General features: G+C 59.0%; 1 protein-coding gene across 1 annotated transcript; it reads right to left on the bottom strand.

The window, feature by feature from the left end:
• Window positions 1-2,372: 2,372 nt before the first annotated feature.
• Window positions 2,373-14,947, bottom strand: LOC137315073 (collagen, type I, alpha 1a-like). The gene is given in 4 exon segments (XM_067980017.1): window positions 2,373-3,205; window positions 3,208-3,327; window positions 3,416-3,790; window positions 14,677-14,947. Coding segments are annotated over 4 exon segments (1,599 nt in total).
• Between the last annotated feature and the right edge of the window lie 1,217 nt (window positions 14,948-16,164).

Genomic DNA, 16,164 nt, shown 5'->3' with positions numbered 1-16,164 from the left:
CAGATCATGGCCGATCTTCGACCTCAACTCCACTTTCCAGCCCGATCCCCATATCCCTTGATTCCGAAGAGTCCAAAAATCTTGAATATATTCAACGGCTCTAGCCCTCTGGGGTAGAGAATTCTGAAGATTCACAACCCTCTGAGTGAAGAAATTCCTCATCTCAGTTTCGAATGGCCGACCCCTTATCCTGCGACTATGCCCCCTCGTTCTAGACTCTCCAGCCAGGGGAAACAATCTCTCAGCATCTACCCTGTCAAGCCCCTTCAGAATCTTATATGTTTCAATGAGATCACCTCTCATTCTTCTAAACTCCAGAGTATCGGCCCATTCTACTCAATCTCTCCTCATAGGACAACCCTCTCATCCCAAGAATCAATCTAGTGAACCTCTGTTGCACAGTCTCCAAGGCAGGTATATCCAAGGCAGGAGACCAAAACTGTACACAGTACTCCAGGTGAGGTCTCACTAAAGCCCTGTACAATTGTAGTAAGACTTCCTTACTCTTGTACTCCAACCCCCTTTCAATAAAGGCCAACATGCCATTGCTTTCCTAATTGCCTGCTGCACTAACTTTTTGTATTTCTTGTACGAGGACACCCAAGTCTCTCTGAACACCAATATTTAATAGTTTCTCACCATTTAAAAAATATTCTGTTTTTCTATTTTTCCTACCAAAGTAAATAACCTCACATTTCCCCCACATTATACTCCATCTGCCACCTTCTCGCCCACTCACTTAACCTGTCTATATCCCTTTGCAGACTCTTTGTGTCCTCCTCACAGCTTACTTTCCCACCTAGCTTTGTACCGTCAGCAAACTTGGATACATTACACTTGGTCCCTTCATCTAAGTCATTAATATAGATTGTAAATAGCTGAGGCCCCAGCACCGATCCTTGCAGCACCCCACTAGTTACCAATCCTCTACCCAAGCTGATATGTTACCCCCAACCCCATGAGCACTTATCTTGTGTAACAACCTTTTGTGTGGCATTTTATCGAATGCCTTTTGAAAATCCAAATATTTTTTTTAAATTCGTTCACGGGATGTGGGCATCGCTGGCGAGGCCAGCATTTATTGCCCATCCCTAATTGCCCTTGAGAAGGTGGTGGTGAGCCGCCTTCTTGAACCGCTGCAGTCCGTGTGGTGACGGTTCTCCCACAGTGCTGTTCGGAAGGGAGTTCCACTGGTTCCCCTTTATCTACCCTGCTAGTTACATCCTCAAAAACTCTAATAAATTTGTCAAACATGATTTCCCTTTCATAAAACAATGTTGACACTGCCTAATCATATTATAATTTTCTAAGTGCCCTGTTACTTCTTTAATAATGGATTCCAGCATTTTCCCGATGATATCAGGCTAACTGGCCTGTAGTTTCCTGTTTTCTCTCTCCCTCCTTCCTTGAATAGCATGGTAACGTTTGCTACCTTCCAATCCACTGGGACCGTTCCAGAATCTAGGGAATTTTGGAAGATCACAACCAATGCAGCCACTATCTCTGCAGTCTTTAGGAGTTGGGGTTGGGGTTTCGGTTTAGGTTCTGGGTCCAGGTCTGCGTTCTCCTGCATTATGACTGATTTAAGCCCTTTAGTGACGGGGTTTCTAGATTTGCAATCCAGAGTCTCACCCTCTTTTTCCTTTGTGGAGGAGTCTGGTGCATGTTGGTTTCAAGCCCGAGGATTCCCGAGGACTACACACTGTGTTCCAGGAAATGTCTGGTGCTAGTTTTGTCTTCATTGTGATGACGACTGACGCCACAGCCTGCCCTGCACCATACTATTGATACCGTGTCATTTTGGGTTTGGAATTAGGGGTTAGAGTTATAGTTAAGGTTGGGGTAGTGGTTAGGGTTAGGAACCGTGATTACCAATGTGTTGTCAATGCTAGAAACCGTTCGGTGTGGCCGGTGGTCTCGGTGGACCCGGCGGTCTCGGTGGACCCGGCGGTCTCGGTGGACCCGGCGGTCTCGGCGGACTCGGTGGACCCGGCGGTCTCGGTGGACCCGGCGGTCTCGGTGGACCCGGTGGTCTCGGTGGACCCGGCGGTCTCAGTGGACCCAACGGACTCGGTGAACCCAGCGGACTCGTGCAGCCGGTGGTCTCGGTGGACCCGGTGGTCTCGTGCAGCCGGTGGTCTCGGTGGACCCGGCGGACTCGGTGGACCCGGCGGTCTCGGTGGACCCAGTGGTCTCATGCAGCCGGCGGTCTCGGTGGACCCGGCGGTCTCGGTGGACCCGGCGGACTCGGTGGACCCGGCGGTCTCGGTGGACCCGGTGGTCTCATGCAGCCGGCGGTCTCGGTGGACCCGGCGGTCTCGGTGGACCCGGCGGTCTCGGTGGACCCGGCGGTCTCGGTGGACCCGGTGGTCTCATGCAGCCGGCGGTCTCGGTGGACCCGGTGGTCTCGGCGGACTCGGTAGACCCGGTGGTCTCGTGCAGCCGGTGGTCTCGTGCAGCCGGTGGTCTCGGTGGACCCGGCGGTCTCGGTGGACCCGGCGGTCTCGGTGGACCCGGTGGTCTCGTGTAGCCGGTGGTCTCGGTAGACCCGGCGGTCTCGGTGGACCCGGTGGTCTCGTGTAGCCGGTGGTCTCGGTGGACCCGGCGGTCTCGGTGGACCCGGTGGTCTCGTGCAGCCGGTGGTCTCGGTGGACCCGGCGGTCTCGGTGGACCCGGTGGTCTCGTGTAGCCGGTGGTCTCGGTGGACCCGGCGGTCTCGGTGGACCCGGTGGTCTCGTGCAGCCGGTGGTCTCGGTGGACCCGGCGGTCTCGGTGGACCCGGCGGTCTCGGTGGACCCGGTAGTCTTGTGTAGCCGGCGGACTCGGTAGACCCGGCGGTCTCGGGAGACCCGGCAGACTCGGCTGTCTCGGTGGACCCGACGGTCTCTTGCAGCCGGCGGTCTCCGTGGACCCAGCGGACTTGGTGGACCCGGCGGTCTCGTGTAGCCGGCGGTCTCGGTGTTCCCGGCGGACTCGGTGTTCCCGGCGGACTCGGTGGACCCGGCGGTCTCGGTGTTCCCGGCGGACCCGGTGTTCCCGGCGGACTCGGTGTTCCCGGCGGACTCGGTGGACCCGGCGGACTCGGTGTTCCCGGCGGACTCGGTGGACCCGGCGGTCTCGGTGTTCCCGGCGGACTCGGTGGACCCGGCGGTCTCGGTGTTCCCGGCGGACCCGGCGGTCTTGGTGGACCCGGCGGACTCGTGCAGCCGGCGGTCTCGGTGGACCCGGCGGTCTCGGTGTTCCCGGCGGACTCGGTGTTCCCGGCGGACTCGGCGTTCCCGGCGGACTCGGCGTTCCCGGTGGACTCGGTAGACCCGGTGGTCTCGTGCAGCCAGCGGTCTCGGTGGACCCGGCGGACTCGGGGGACCCGGCGGTCTCGGGGGACCCGGCAGACTCGGTAGACCCGGTGGTCTCGTGCAGCCGGCGGTCTCGGTGGACCCGGCGGACTCGGTGGACCCGGCGGACTCGGTGGACCCGGCGGACTCGGGGGACCCGGCGGACTCGGTAGACCCGGTGGTCTCGTGCAGCCGGCGGTCTCGGTGGACCCGGCGGACTCGTGTAGACCCGGTGGTCTCGTGTAGCCGGCGGTCTCGGTGGACCTGGCGGACTCGTGTAGCCGGCTGTCTCGGGGGAACCGGCAGTCTCAGTGTAGTGTGAAGTGACGCATTTTGGTCGGAAGAATGAGGAGAGGCGATATAAACTAAATGGTGCAATTTGAAAGGGGCTGCAGGAACAGAGAGGCCTGGGGGAGGATGTACACAAATCTTTAGAGGTGGCAGGACAAGTTGAGAAAGCGGTTAATCATAGAATCATAGAAAGGCTGCATCACAGAAGGAGGCCATTTGGCGCATCGAGTTCGTGCCGGCTCTATGCAAGACCAATCCAGCATATGGGAAATCAAAAAAGCATATGGGATCCTGGGCTTTATTAATAGAGGCAGAGAGTATTTTTTAATTTTTTTTTATTTGTTCACGGGATGTGGGCGTCGCTGGCGAGGCCGGCATTTATTGCCCATCCCTAATTGCCCTTGAGAAGGTGGTGGTGAGCCGCCTTCTTGAACCGCTGCAGTCCGTGTGGTGACGGTTCTCCCACAGTGCTGTTAGGAAGGGAGTTCCAGGATTTTGACCCAGCGACAATGAAGGAACGGCGATATATTTCCAAGTCGGGATGGTGTGTGACTTGGAGGGGAACGTGCAGGTGGTGTTGTTCCCATGCGCCTGCTGCCCTTGTCCTTCTAGGTGGTAGAGGTCGCGGGTTTGGGAGGTGCTGTCGAAGAAGCCTTGGCGAGTTGCTGCAGTGCATCCTGTGGATGGTACACACTTCAGCCACAGTGCGCCGGTGGTGAAGGGAGTGAATGTTTAGGGTGGTGGATGGGGTGCCAATCAAGCGGGCTGCTTTATCTTGGATGGTGTCGAGCTTCTTGAGTGTTGTTGGAGCTGCACTCATCCAGGCAAGTGGAGAGTATTCCATCACACTCCTGACTTGTGCCTTGTAGATGGTGGAAAGGCTTTGGGGAGTCAGGAGGTGAGTCACTCGCCGCAGAATACCCAGCCTCTGACCTGCTCTCGTAGCCACAGTATTTATATGGCTGGTCCAGTTAAGTTTCTGGTCAATGGTGACCCCCAGGATGTTGATGGTGGGGGATTCGGCGATGGTAATGCCGTTGAATGTCAAGGGGAGGTGGTTAGACTCTCTCTTGTTGGAGATGGTCATTGCCTGGCACTTATCTGGCGCGAATGTTACTTGCCACTTATCAGCCCAAGCAATATAAAAGCAAGGAAGTTATGCTAAACCTTTATAAAACACTGGTTCAGTCTCAACTGGAGTATTGTGTTCAATTCTGGGCTCCATACTTTAGGAAGGATGTGAAGGCTTTGGAGAGGGTGCAGAAAAGGTTTACGAGAATGGTACCAGGGATGAGGGACTTCAGTTATGTGGAGAGACTGGAGAAGCTGGGGTTGTTCTCCTTAGAACAGAGAAGGTTAAGGGGAAATTTAATTGGTGTTCAAAATTATAAAGGGTTTTGATAAAGAAAGACTTGCATCTTTATAGCACTTTTCACAACCTCAGGACGTCCCACAGCACTTTACAGATAACGAGGTAGGTACCTTTGAAGTGTAGATATTGTTGTAATGTAGGAAACGTGGCAGCCAATTTATACACAGCATGTTCCCACAAACAACAATAAGATAATGAACAGATAATCTGTTTCAGTGATGTTGTTTGAGGGATAAATCTTGGCCAGGACACCGGGGACAACTCCCCTGCTCTTCTTCGAAATAGTGGCCCTGGGATCTTTTACACCCACCTGAGAGGGTAGAGGGGGCCTCGGTTTAACGTCTCATCCGAAAGACGGCACCTCCAACAGTACAGCACTCCCTCGGTACTGCCCCTCCGACAGTGCGGCGCTCCCTCAGTACTGACCCTCCGACAGTGCGGCGCTCCCTCAGCACTGACCCTCCGACAGTGCGGCGCTCCCTCAGCACTGACCCTCCGACAGTGCGGCGCTCCCTCAGCACTGAGCCTCCGACAGTGCGGCGCTCCCTCAGCACTGAGCCTCCGACAGTGCGGCGCTCCCTCAGCACTGAGCCTCCGACAGTGCGGCGCTCCCTCAGCACTGAGCCTCCGACAGTGCGGCGCTCCCTCAGCACTGAGCCTCCGACAGCGCGGCGCTCCCTCAGCACTGACCCTCCGACAGCGCGGCGCTCTCTCAGCACTGACCCTCCGACAGTGCGGCGCTCCCTCAGCACTGCACTGGAGTGTCAGCCTGGATTGTGTGCTCAGTTTACCAGACTGGTACCAGGGCTCCAAGGATTAAACCAGGCTTGTATTCCCTGGAATATAGAAGGCTAAGGGGTGGTTTGATTGAGGTGTTTAGGATTTTGAAAGCAATTGATAGGGTAGATAGAGAGAAACGTTTTCCACTGGTGGGGGAGTCTAGGACAAGGGGACAAAACCTTAAAATCAGAGCCAGGCCATTCAGGAGAGAAGTTCGGAAACACTTCTTCACACAAAGGGCGGGAGAGGTGTAGAACTATCTCCCACAGAAAGCAGTAGACGCTAGCTCAATTAATCATTTTAAATCTGAGATTGATAAATTTTTGCCAGCCAAGGGTATTAACGGATATGGAGCCAAGGTGGGTAAATGGAGTTAGGATACAGATCAGCCATGATTTCATTGTATGGCGGAACAGGCTCGAGGGGCTGAATGGCCTCTTCCTGTTCCTCTTCAATAGCTGACATTGGGGCAAGGGGCGAAAGGGGATGAAGCCGAGGAGTTTGCTGAGGACTGGTCATTGGGGGTCAGGGAAGGGGTGGGGGAAGGTTCATAGGGGATGATGGAGATGACGGTCAGAGGGGATAGAAAAAGCAAGAAAGCACTGGGGTTCATTTCTGGAGGGATAGAATTGAAAAGCCGGGAAGTTATGTTAAACTTGTATGGAACCTTGGTTAGGCCACACTTGGGGTACTGTGAACAGTTCTGGTTTCCATATTATAAAAAGAATATAGAGGTACTGGAGAAGGTGCAAGAAAGATTTACTAGGATGATACCAGAACTGAGGTTATACCTATCAGATTGAACAGGCTGGGGCTTTTTTCTCTAGAAAAGAGAAGACTGAGGGGTGATCTGATAGAGGTCTTTAAGATAATGAAAGGGTTTGATAGGGTAGATGTAGAGATGTTTCCACTTGTGGGGCAGACCAGAACTAGAGGTAATAAATATAAATAGTCACTAATAAATCCAATCGGGAATTCAGGAGAAACTTTTTGACCCAGAGAGCGGTGAGAATGTGGAACTCACTCCCAACAAGGAGTGGTTGAGGTGAGTAACAGATACATTTAAGGGGAATCTCGATAAACACATGAGGGAGGAAGGAATAGAAGGAAATGCTGATAGGGTGAGATGAAGTAGGGAGGGAGGAGGCTCGAGTGGAGCATAAACACCGGGATAGACCAGTTGGGCCAAATGGCCTGTTTCTGTGCTGTATGTTCTATGTAATTCTATGTAATTAGTTCTGGTCTCCCCCCACAAGTGGAAACATCTTCTCTGCGAGTACCCTATCAAGCGGCTTCATAATCTTAAAGACCTCTATCAGGTCACCCCATAATCTTCCCTTTTCCAGTGAAATGAGCCCCAGCCTGTTCGGCCTTTCCCGATCGCGCCGCCTGCTCGGCCTTTCCCGATCGCGCCGCCTGCTCGGCCTGTCCCGATCGCGCCGCCTGCTCGGCCTGTCCCGATCGCGCCGCCTGCTCGGCCTGTCCCGATCGCGCCGCCTGCTCGGCCTTTCCCGATCGCGCCGCCTGTTCGGCCTTTCCCGATCGCGCCGCCTGCTCGGCCTGTCCCGATCGCGCCGCCTGCTCGGCCTTTCCCGATCGCGCCGCCTGTTCGGCCTGTCCCGATCGCGCCGCCTGTTCGGCCTGTCCCGATCGCGCCGCCTGCTCGGCCTTTCCCGATCGCGCCGCCTGTTCGGCCTTTCCCGATCGCGCCGCCTGCTCGGCCTGTCCCGATCGCGCCGCCTGCTCGGCCTTTCCCGATCGCGCCGCCTGCTCGGCCTTTCCCGATCGCGCCGCCTGTTCGGCCTTTCCCGATCGCCCCGCCTGTTCGGCCTGTCCCGATCGCGCCGCCTGCTCGGCCTGTCCCGATCGCGCCGCCTGCTCGGCCTTTCCCGATCGCGCCGCCTGTTCGGCCTTTCCCGATCGCCCCGCCTGTTCGGCCTGTCCCGATCGCGCCGCCTGTTCGGCCTGTCCCGATCGCGCCGCCTGTTCGGCCTTTCTTTTTTTTTTATTCGTTCACGGGATGTGGGCGTCGCTGGCGAGGCCGGCATTTATTGCCCATCCCTAATTGCCCTTGAGAAGGTGGTGGTGAGCCGCCTTCTTGAACTGCTGCAGTCCGTGTGGTGACGGTTCTCCCACAGTGCTGTTAGGAAGGGAGTTCCAGGATTTTGACCCAGCGACAATGAAGGAACGGCGATATATTTCCAAGTCGGGATGGTGTGTGATTTGGAGGGGAACGTGCAGTTGGTGTTGTTCCCATGTGCCTGCTGCTCTTGTCCTTCTAGGTGGTAGAGGTCGCGGGTTTGGGAGGTGCTGTCGAAGAAGCCTTGGCGAGTTGCTGCAGTGCATCCTGTGGATGGTGCACACTGCAGCCACGGTGCGCCGGTGGTGAAGGGAGTGAATGTTTAGGGTGGTGGATGGGGTGCCAATCAAACGGGCTGCTTTGTCCTGGATGGTGTCGAGTTTCTTGAGTGTTGTTGGAGCTGCACTCATCCAGGCAAGTGGAGAGATTCCATCACACTCCTGGCTTGTGCCTTGTAGATGGTGGAAAGGCTTTGGGGAGTCAGGAGGTGAGTCACTCGCCGCAGAATACCCAGCCTCTGACCGACTCTTGTAGCCACAGTATTTATATGGCTGGTCCAGTTAAGTTTCTGGTCAATGGTGACCCCCAGGATGTTGATGGTGGGGGATTCGGCAATGGTAATGCCGTTTAACGTCAAGGGGAGGTGGTTAGATTCTCTCTTGTTGGAGATGGTCATTGCCTGGCACTTGTCTGGCGCAAATGTTACTTGCCACTTATCAGCCCAAGCCTGGATGTTGTCCAGGTCTTGCTACATGCGGGCTCGGACTGCTTCATTATCTGAGGGGTCGTGAATGGAACACTGTGCAATCATTAGCGAACATCCCCATTTCTGACCTTATGATGGAGGGAAGGTCATTGATTAAGCAACTGAAGATGGTTGAGCCTAGGTCACTGCCCTGAGGAACTCCTGCAGCAATGTCCTGGGGCTGAGATGATTGGCCTCCAACAACCACTGCCATCTTCCTTTGTGCTAGGTATGACTCCAGCCACTGGAGAGTTTTCCCCCCGTTTCCCATGGACTTCAATTTTACTAGGGCTCCTTGGTGCCACACTCGGTCAAATGCTGCCTTGATGTCAAGGGCAGTCACTCTCACCTCACCTCTGGAATTCAGTTCTTTTGTCCATGTTTGGACCAAGGCTGTAATGAGGTCTGGAGTCGAGTGGTTCTGGCGGAACCCAAACTGAGCAGGTTATTGGTGAGTAAGTGCCGCTTGATAGCACTGTCGACGACACCTTCCATCACTTTGCTGATGATTGAGAGTAGACTGATGGGGCGGTAATTAGCCGGATTGGATTGTCCTGCTTTTTGTGGACAGGACATACCTGGGCAATTTTCCACATTGTCGGGTAGATGCCAGTGTTGTAGCTGTACTGGAACAGTTTGGCTATAAGTGCAGCTAGTTCTGGAGCACAAGTCTTCTGCACTACAGCCGGGATGTTGTCAGGGCCCATAGCCTTTGCTGTATCGAGTGCACTCAGCCGTTTCTTAATATCACGTGGAGTGAATCGAATTGGCTGAAGACTGACTTCTGCGATGGTGGGGATATCGGGAGGAGGCCGAGATGGATCATCTACTCGGCACTTCTGGCTGAAGATGGTTGCAAACGCTTCAGCCTTGTCTTTTGCACTCACGTGCTGAACTCTGCCATCATTGAGGATGGAGATGTTTACAGAGCGTCCTCCTCTCATTAGTTGTTTAATTGTCCAATCCATTCACGACTGGATGTGGCAGGACTGCAGAGCTTTGATCTGATCCGTCGGTTGTGGAATCGCTTAGCTCTGTCTATAGCATGTTGCTTCCGCTGTTTAGCATGCATGTAGTCCTGAGTTGTAGCTTCACCAGGTTGGCATCTCATTTTTAGGTACGCCTGGTGCTGCTCCTGGCATGCTCTTCTACACTCCTCATTGAACCAGGGTTGATCCGCTGGCTTGTTGGTAATGGTAGAGTGAGGAATATCCCGGGCCATGAGGTTACAGATTGTGCTGGAATACAATTCTGCTGCTGCTGATGGCCCACAGCGCCTCATGGATGCCCAGTTTTGAGCTGCTAGATCTGTTCTGAATCTATCCCACTGAGCACAGTGGTAGTGCCACACAACACGTTGGATGGTATCCTCAGTCTGAAGACAGGACTTCGTCTCCACGAGGACTGTGCGGTGGTCACTCCTACCAATACTGTCATTGACAGATGCATCTGAGACAGGTAGATTGGTGAGGATGAGGTCAAGTACGTTTTTCCCTTGTGTTGGTTCGCTCACCACCTGCTGCAGGCTCTGTCTGGCAGCTATGTCCGTCAGGACTCAGCCAGCTCGGTCAACAGCGTGCTACCGAGCCACTCTTGGTGATGGACATAGAAGTCCCCCAGAGTACATTCTGTGCCCTTGCTACCCTCAGTGCTTCCTCCAAGAGGTGCCCAACATGGAGGAGGACTGATTCATCAGCTGAGGGAGGACGGTAGGTGGTAATCAGCAGGAGGTTTCCTTGCCCATGTTTGACCTGATGCCATGAGATTTCATGGGGTCCGGAATCAATGTTGAGGACTCCCAGACCCTCCTGACTGTATATCACTGTACCGCCACCTCTGGTCGGTCTGTCCTGCCGGTGGGACAGGACATACCCAGGGATGGTGATGGAAGAGTCTAGGACGTTGGCTGAAAGGTATGATTCTGTGAGTATGGCTATGTCAGGCTGTTGCTTGACTACTCTGTGGGACAGCTCTCCCAATTTTGGCACAAGTCCCCAGATGTTAGTGAGGAGAATTTTGCAGGGTCGACTGGGCTTGGTGTTTTGCCTTTGTCGTGTCCGGTGCCTCGTGGTCCGTCCGGTTTTATTCTTATTATGACTTTCTGTAGTGAGATTGTCCAACTGAGTGGCTTGCTCGGCCATTTCAGATTAAGAATCAATCACATTGCTGTGGGTCTGGAGTCACACGTAGGCCAGACCGGGTAAGGGCGGCAGGTTTCCTTCCCTAAAGGACATTCGTGAATCAGATGGGTTTTTACGATAATCCGGTAGTTTCATGGCCACCATTACTGAGACTAGTTTTCTTTTCATTCCAGATTTTATTTAATTAATTGAGTTTAAATTCCCCAGCTGCTGTGGCGGGATATGAACTGATGACTCCAGATTATTAGTGGATTACAAGTGCAGTAACATAACCAGTATGCAACCGTAAGCCGATGGGTGCGGCCTGTTCGACCTGTTCAGCCTGCTCATGCTTTCCCAATGGGTGTAGCCTGTCTGGCCTGCTCAGCCTGTCCGTCCCTTCCCGATGGGTCCGGGATGTCCGTCCTGTCCCGACTGGTCCGTCCTGTCCGTCCTGTCCCGACTGGTCCGTCCTGTCCCGACGGGTCCGTCCTGTCCCGACGGGTCCGTCCTGTCCCGACTGGTCCGTCCTGTCCGTCCTGTCCGTCCTGTCCCGACTGGTCCGTCCTGTCCCGACGGGTCCGTCCTGTCCCGACTGGTCCGTCCTGTCCCGACTGGTCCGTCCTGTCCCGACGGGTCCGTCCTGTCCCGACGGGTCCCGACTGGTCCGGCCTGTCCCGACTGGTCCGTCCTGTCCCGACGGGTCCGTCCTGTCCGTCCTGTCCCGACTGGTCCGTCCTGTCCGTCCTGTCCCGACTGGTCCGTCCTGTCCCGACTGGTCCGTCCTGTCCCGACGGGTCCGTCCTGTCCGTCCTGTCCCGACTGGTCCGTCCTGTCCGTCCTGTCCCGACTGGTCCGTCCTGTCCCGACTGGTCCGTCCTGTCCCGACTGGTCCGTCCTGTCCCGACTGGTCCGTCCTGTCCCGACGGGTCCGTCCTGTCCCGACGGGTCCGTCCTGTCCCGACGGGTCCCGACTGGTCCGGCCTGTCCCGACTGGTCCGTCCTGTCCCGACTGGTCCGTCCTGTCCCGACTGGTCCGTCCTGTCCCGACGGGTCCGTCCTGTCCCGACGGGTCCCGACTGGTCCGGCCTGTCCCGACTGGTCCGTCCTGTCCCGACTGGTCCGTCCTGTCCCGACTGGTCCGTCCTGTCCCGACGGGTCCGTCCTGTCCCGACGGGTCCGTCCTGTCCCGACGGGTCCGTCCTGTCCCGACGGGTCCGTCCTGTCCCGACGGGTCCGTCCTGTCCGTCCTGTCCCGACTGGTCCGTCCTGTCCCGACGGGTCCGTCCTGTCCCGACGGGTCCGTCCTGTCCCGACGGGTCCGTCCTGTCCCGACTGGTCCGTCCTGTCCCGACTGGTCCGTCCTGTCCGTCCTGTCCCGACGGGTCCGTCCTGTCCCGACGGGTCCGTCCTGTCCCGACTGGTCCGTCCTGTCCCGACGGGTCCGTCCTGTCCGTCCTGTCCCGACTGGTCCGTCCTGTCCGTCCTGTCCTGACGGGTCCGTCCTGTCCCGACGGGTCCGTCCTGTCCGTCCTGTCCCGACTGGTCCGTCCTGTCCCGACGGGTCCGTCCTGTCCCGACGGGTCCGTCCTGTCCCGACTGGTCCGTCCTGTCCCGACTGGTCCGTCCTGTCCCGACTGGTCCGTCCTGTCCGTCCTGTCCCGACTGGTCCGTCCTGTCCCGACTGGTCCGTCCTGTCCCGACGGGTCCGTCCTGTCCCGACTGGTCCGTCCTGTCCCGACGGGTCCGTCCTGTCCGTCCTGTCCCGACGGGTCCGTCCTGTCCCGACTGGTCCGTCCTGTCCCGACGGGTCCGTCCTGTCCGTCCTGTCCCGACTGGTCCGTCCTGTCCCGACTGGTCCGTCCTGTCCCGACGGGTCCGTCCTGTCCGTCCTGTCCCGACTGGTCCGTCCTGTCCCGACGGGTCCGTCCTGTCCGTCCTGTCCGTCCTGTCCCGACTGGTCCGTCCTGTCCCGACGGGTCCGTCCTGTCCCGACTGGTCCGTCCTGTCCCGACGGGTCCGTCCTGTCCCGACGGGTCCGTCCTGTCCGTCCTGTCCCGACTGGTCCGTCCTGTCCCGACGGGTCCGTCCTGTCCGTCCTGTCCCGACTGGTCCGTCCTGTCCCGACGGGTCCGTCCTGTCCGTCCTGTCCGTCCTGTCCCGACTGGTCCGTCCTGTCCGTCCTGTCCCGACTGGTCCGTCCTGTCCCGACGGGTCCGTCCTGTCCGTCCTGTCCCGACTGGTCCGTCCTGTCCCGACGGGTCCGTCCTGTCCGTCCTGTCCCGACGGGTCCGTCCTGTCCCGACGGGTCCGTCCTGTCCCGACGGGTCCGTCCTGTCCGTCCTGTCCCGACTGGTCCGTCCTGTCCCGACGGGTCCGTCCTGTCCCGACTGGTCCGTCCTGTCCCGACTGGTCCGTCCTGTCCCGACTGGTCCGTCCTGTCCCGACTGGTCCGTCCTGTCCCGACTGGTCCGTCCTGTCCCGACGGGTCCGTCCTGTCCCGACGGGTCCGTCCTGTCCCGACGGGTCCGTCCTGTCCGTCCTGTCCGTCCTGTCCGTCCTGTCCCGACGGGTCCGTCCTGTCCCGACGGGTCCGTCCTGTCCCGACGGGTCCGTCCTGTCCGTCCTGTCCGTCCTGTCCGTCCTGTCCCGACGGGTCCGTCCTGTCCCGACGGGTCCGTCCTGTCCGTCCTGTCCCGACGGGTCCGTCCTGTCCCGACGGGTCCGTCCTGTCCGTCCTGTCCGTCCTGTCCGTCCTGTCCCGACGGGTCCGTCCTGTCCCGACTGGTCCGTCCTGTCCCGACTGGTCCGTCCTGTCCCGACGGGTCCGTCCTGTCCCGACTGGTCCGTCCTGTCCCGACGGGTCCGTCCTGTCCCGACGGGTCCGTCCTGTCCGTCCTGTCCCGACGGGTCCGTCCTGTCCGTCCTGTCCCGACGGGTCCGTCCTGTCCGTCCTGTCCCGACGGGTCCGTCCTGTCCCGACGGGTCCGTCCTGTCCGTCCTGTCCCGACGGGTCCGTCCTGTCCGTCCTGTCCCGACGGGTCCGTCCTGTCCGTCCTGTCCCGACTGGTCCGTCCTGTCCCGACGGGTCCGTCCTGTCCCGACTGGTCCGTCCTGTCCCGACTGGTCCGTCCTGTCCCGACTGGTCCGTCCTGTCCCGACGGGTCCGTCCTGTCCCGACGGGTCCGTCCTGTCCGTCCTGTCCCGACTGGTCCGTCCTGTCCCGACGGGTCCGTCCTGTCCGTCCTGTCCCGACTGGTCCGTCCTGTCCCGACTGGTCCGTCCTGTCCCGACTGGTCCGTCCTGTCCCGACGGGTCCGTCCTGTCCCGACTGGTCCGTCCTGTCCCGACTGGTCCGTCCTGTCCCGACTGGTCCGTCCTGTCCCGACTGGTCCGTCCTGTCCCGACTGGTCCGTCCTGTCCCGACGGGTCCGTCCTGTCCCGACGGGTCCGTCCTGTCCCGACTGGTCCGTCCTGTCCCGACTGGTCCGTCCTGTCCCGACTGGTCCGTCCTGTCCCGACGGGTCCGGCCCGTCCGTCCTTTCCCGACTGGTCCGTCCTTTCCCGACGGGTCCGTCCTTTCCCGACGGGTCCGTCCTATCCCGACGGGTCCATCCCGTCCGTCCTTTCCCGATGGGTCCGGCCCGTCCGTCCTTTCCCGACGGGTCCGTCCTATCCCGACGGGTCCATCCCGTCCGTCCTATCCCGACGGGTCCATCCCGTCCGTCCTATCCCGACGGGTCCATCCCGTCCGTCCTTTCCCGACGGGTCCATCCCGTCCGTCCTATCCCGACGGGTCCATCCCGTCCGTCCTTTCCCGACGGGTCCGGCCCGTCCGTCCTATCCCGATTGGTCCGTCCTTTCCTGACGGGTCCATCCCGTCCGTCCTTTCCCGACGGGTCCGGCCTGTCCGTCCTATCCCGATTGGTCCGTCCTTTCCTGACGGGTCCGGCCTGTCCGTCCTTTCCCGATTGGTCCGTCCTTTCCCGATTGGTCCGTCCTATCCCGATTGGTCCGTCCTATCCCGACGGGTCCATCCCGTCCGTCCTTTCCCGACGGGTCCGGCCCGTCCGTCCTATCCCGACGGGTCCATCCCGTCCGTCCTTTCCCGACGGGTCCATCCCGTCCGTCCTTTCCCGACGGGTCCATCCCGTCCGTCCTATCCCGACGGGTCCGGCCCGTCCGTCCTTTCCCGATGGGTCTGTCCTTTCCCGACGGGTCCATCCCGTCCGTCCTATCCCGACGGGTCCGGCCCGTCCGTCCTTTCCCGATGGGTCTGTCCTTTCCCGACGGGTCCGGCCCGTCCGTCCTATCCCGATTGGTCCGTCCTTTCCCGACGGGTCCGGCCTGTCCGTCCTTTCCCGACGGGTCCGGCCCGTCCGTCCTATCCCGATTGGTCCGTCCTTTCCCGACGGGTCCGGCCCGTCCGTCCTATCCCGATTGGTCCGTCCTATCCCGACGGGTCCGGCCCGTCCGTCCTTTCCCGATGGGTCTGTCCTTTCCCGACGGGTCCGGCCCGTCCGTCCTATTCCGATCCGTCCGTCCTTTCCCGACGGGTCCGGCCCGTCCGTCCTATCCCGATTGGTCCGTCCTTTCCCGACGGGTCCGGCCCGTCCGTCCTTTCCCGATCCGTCCGTCCTTTCCCGACGGGTCCGGCCCGTCCGTCCTTTCCCGACGGGTCCGGCCCGTCCGTCCTATCCCGATCCGTCCGTCCTTTCCCGACGGGTCCGGCCCGTCCGTCCTTTCCCGACGGGTCCGGCCCGTCCGTCCTTTCCCGACGGGTCCGGCCCGTCCGTCCTTTCCCGATTGGTCCGTCCTTTCCCGACGGGTCCGGCCCATCCGTCCTTTCCCGATTGGTCCGTCCTTTCCCGACGGGTCCGGCCCATCCGTCCTTTCCCGATGGGTCCGTCCTATCCCGACGGGTCCGTCCTTTCCCGACGGGTCCGTCCTATCCCGACGGGTCCGTCCTTTCCCGACGGGTCCGGCCTGTCCGTCCTATCCCGACGGGTCCGGCCTGTCCGTCCTATCCCGACGGGTCCGTCCTTTCCCGACGGGTCCGGCCTCTCCATTTGGGGATGGTCCTTGTGAATGTTTTTTGCACCTTGTCCAGAGCCTCCATATCCTTTTTATAATCTGGAGACCGGCCGTGTTTCGCAGTTGTGAAGGGAAGAGACTGATTTAAGATGTTGGTGAGCGGTGCCGGGTGGAGCAGCCATCGCCTCACCGTCAGGACAGGGGGGGGCAATCAGCCCTGCCGCCATTTTGTCTGCGTATCCATGGCAACCGCTCCAACGGCCCAACGGCAACCCAGGCCCCGCCCCTCGCCGCTGAGTGACGGGTGACGTCATCGCATGGGGCAGCGCATCGAAAGTGCTGGAACAAACCGCTTCACCACCCGTCGTCCGCCCTCCGCGAAATAGTGCGGCCGCCGGGGCTGGCGC

The sequence above is a fragment of the Heptranchias perlo genome, unplaced genomic scaffold (assembly GCF_035084215.1).
Source record: "Heptranchias perlo isolate sHepPer1 unplaced genomic scaffold, sHepPer1.hap1 HAP1_SCAFFOLD_531, whole genome shotgun sequence".
Lineage (NCBI taxonomy): Eukaryota > Metazoa > Chordata > Chondrichthyes > Hexanchiformes > Hexanchidae > Heptranchias > Heptranchias perlo.
Note: the sequence above shows the minus strand (reverse complement) of the source record. Positions and strands in the feature narration are given on the sequence as shown.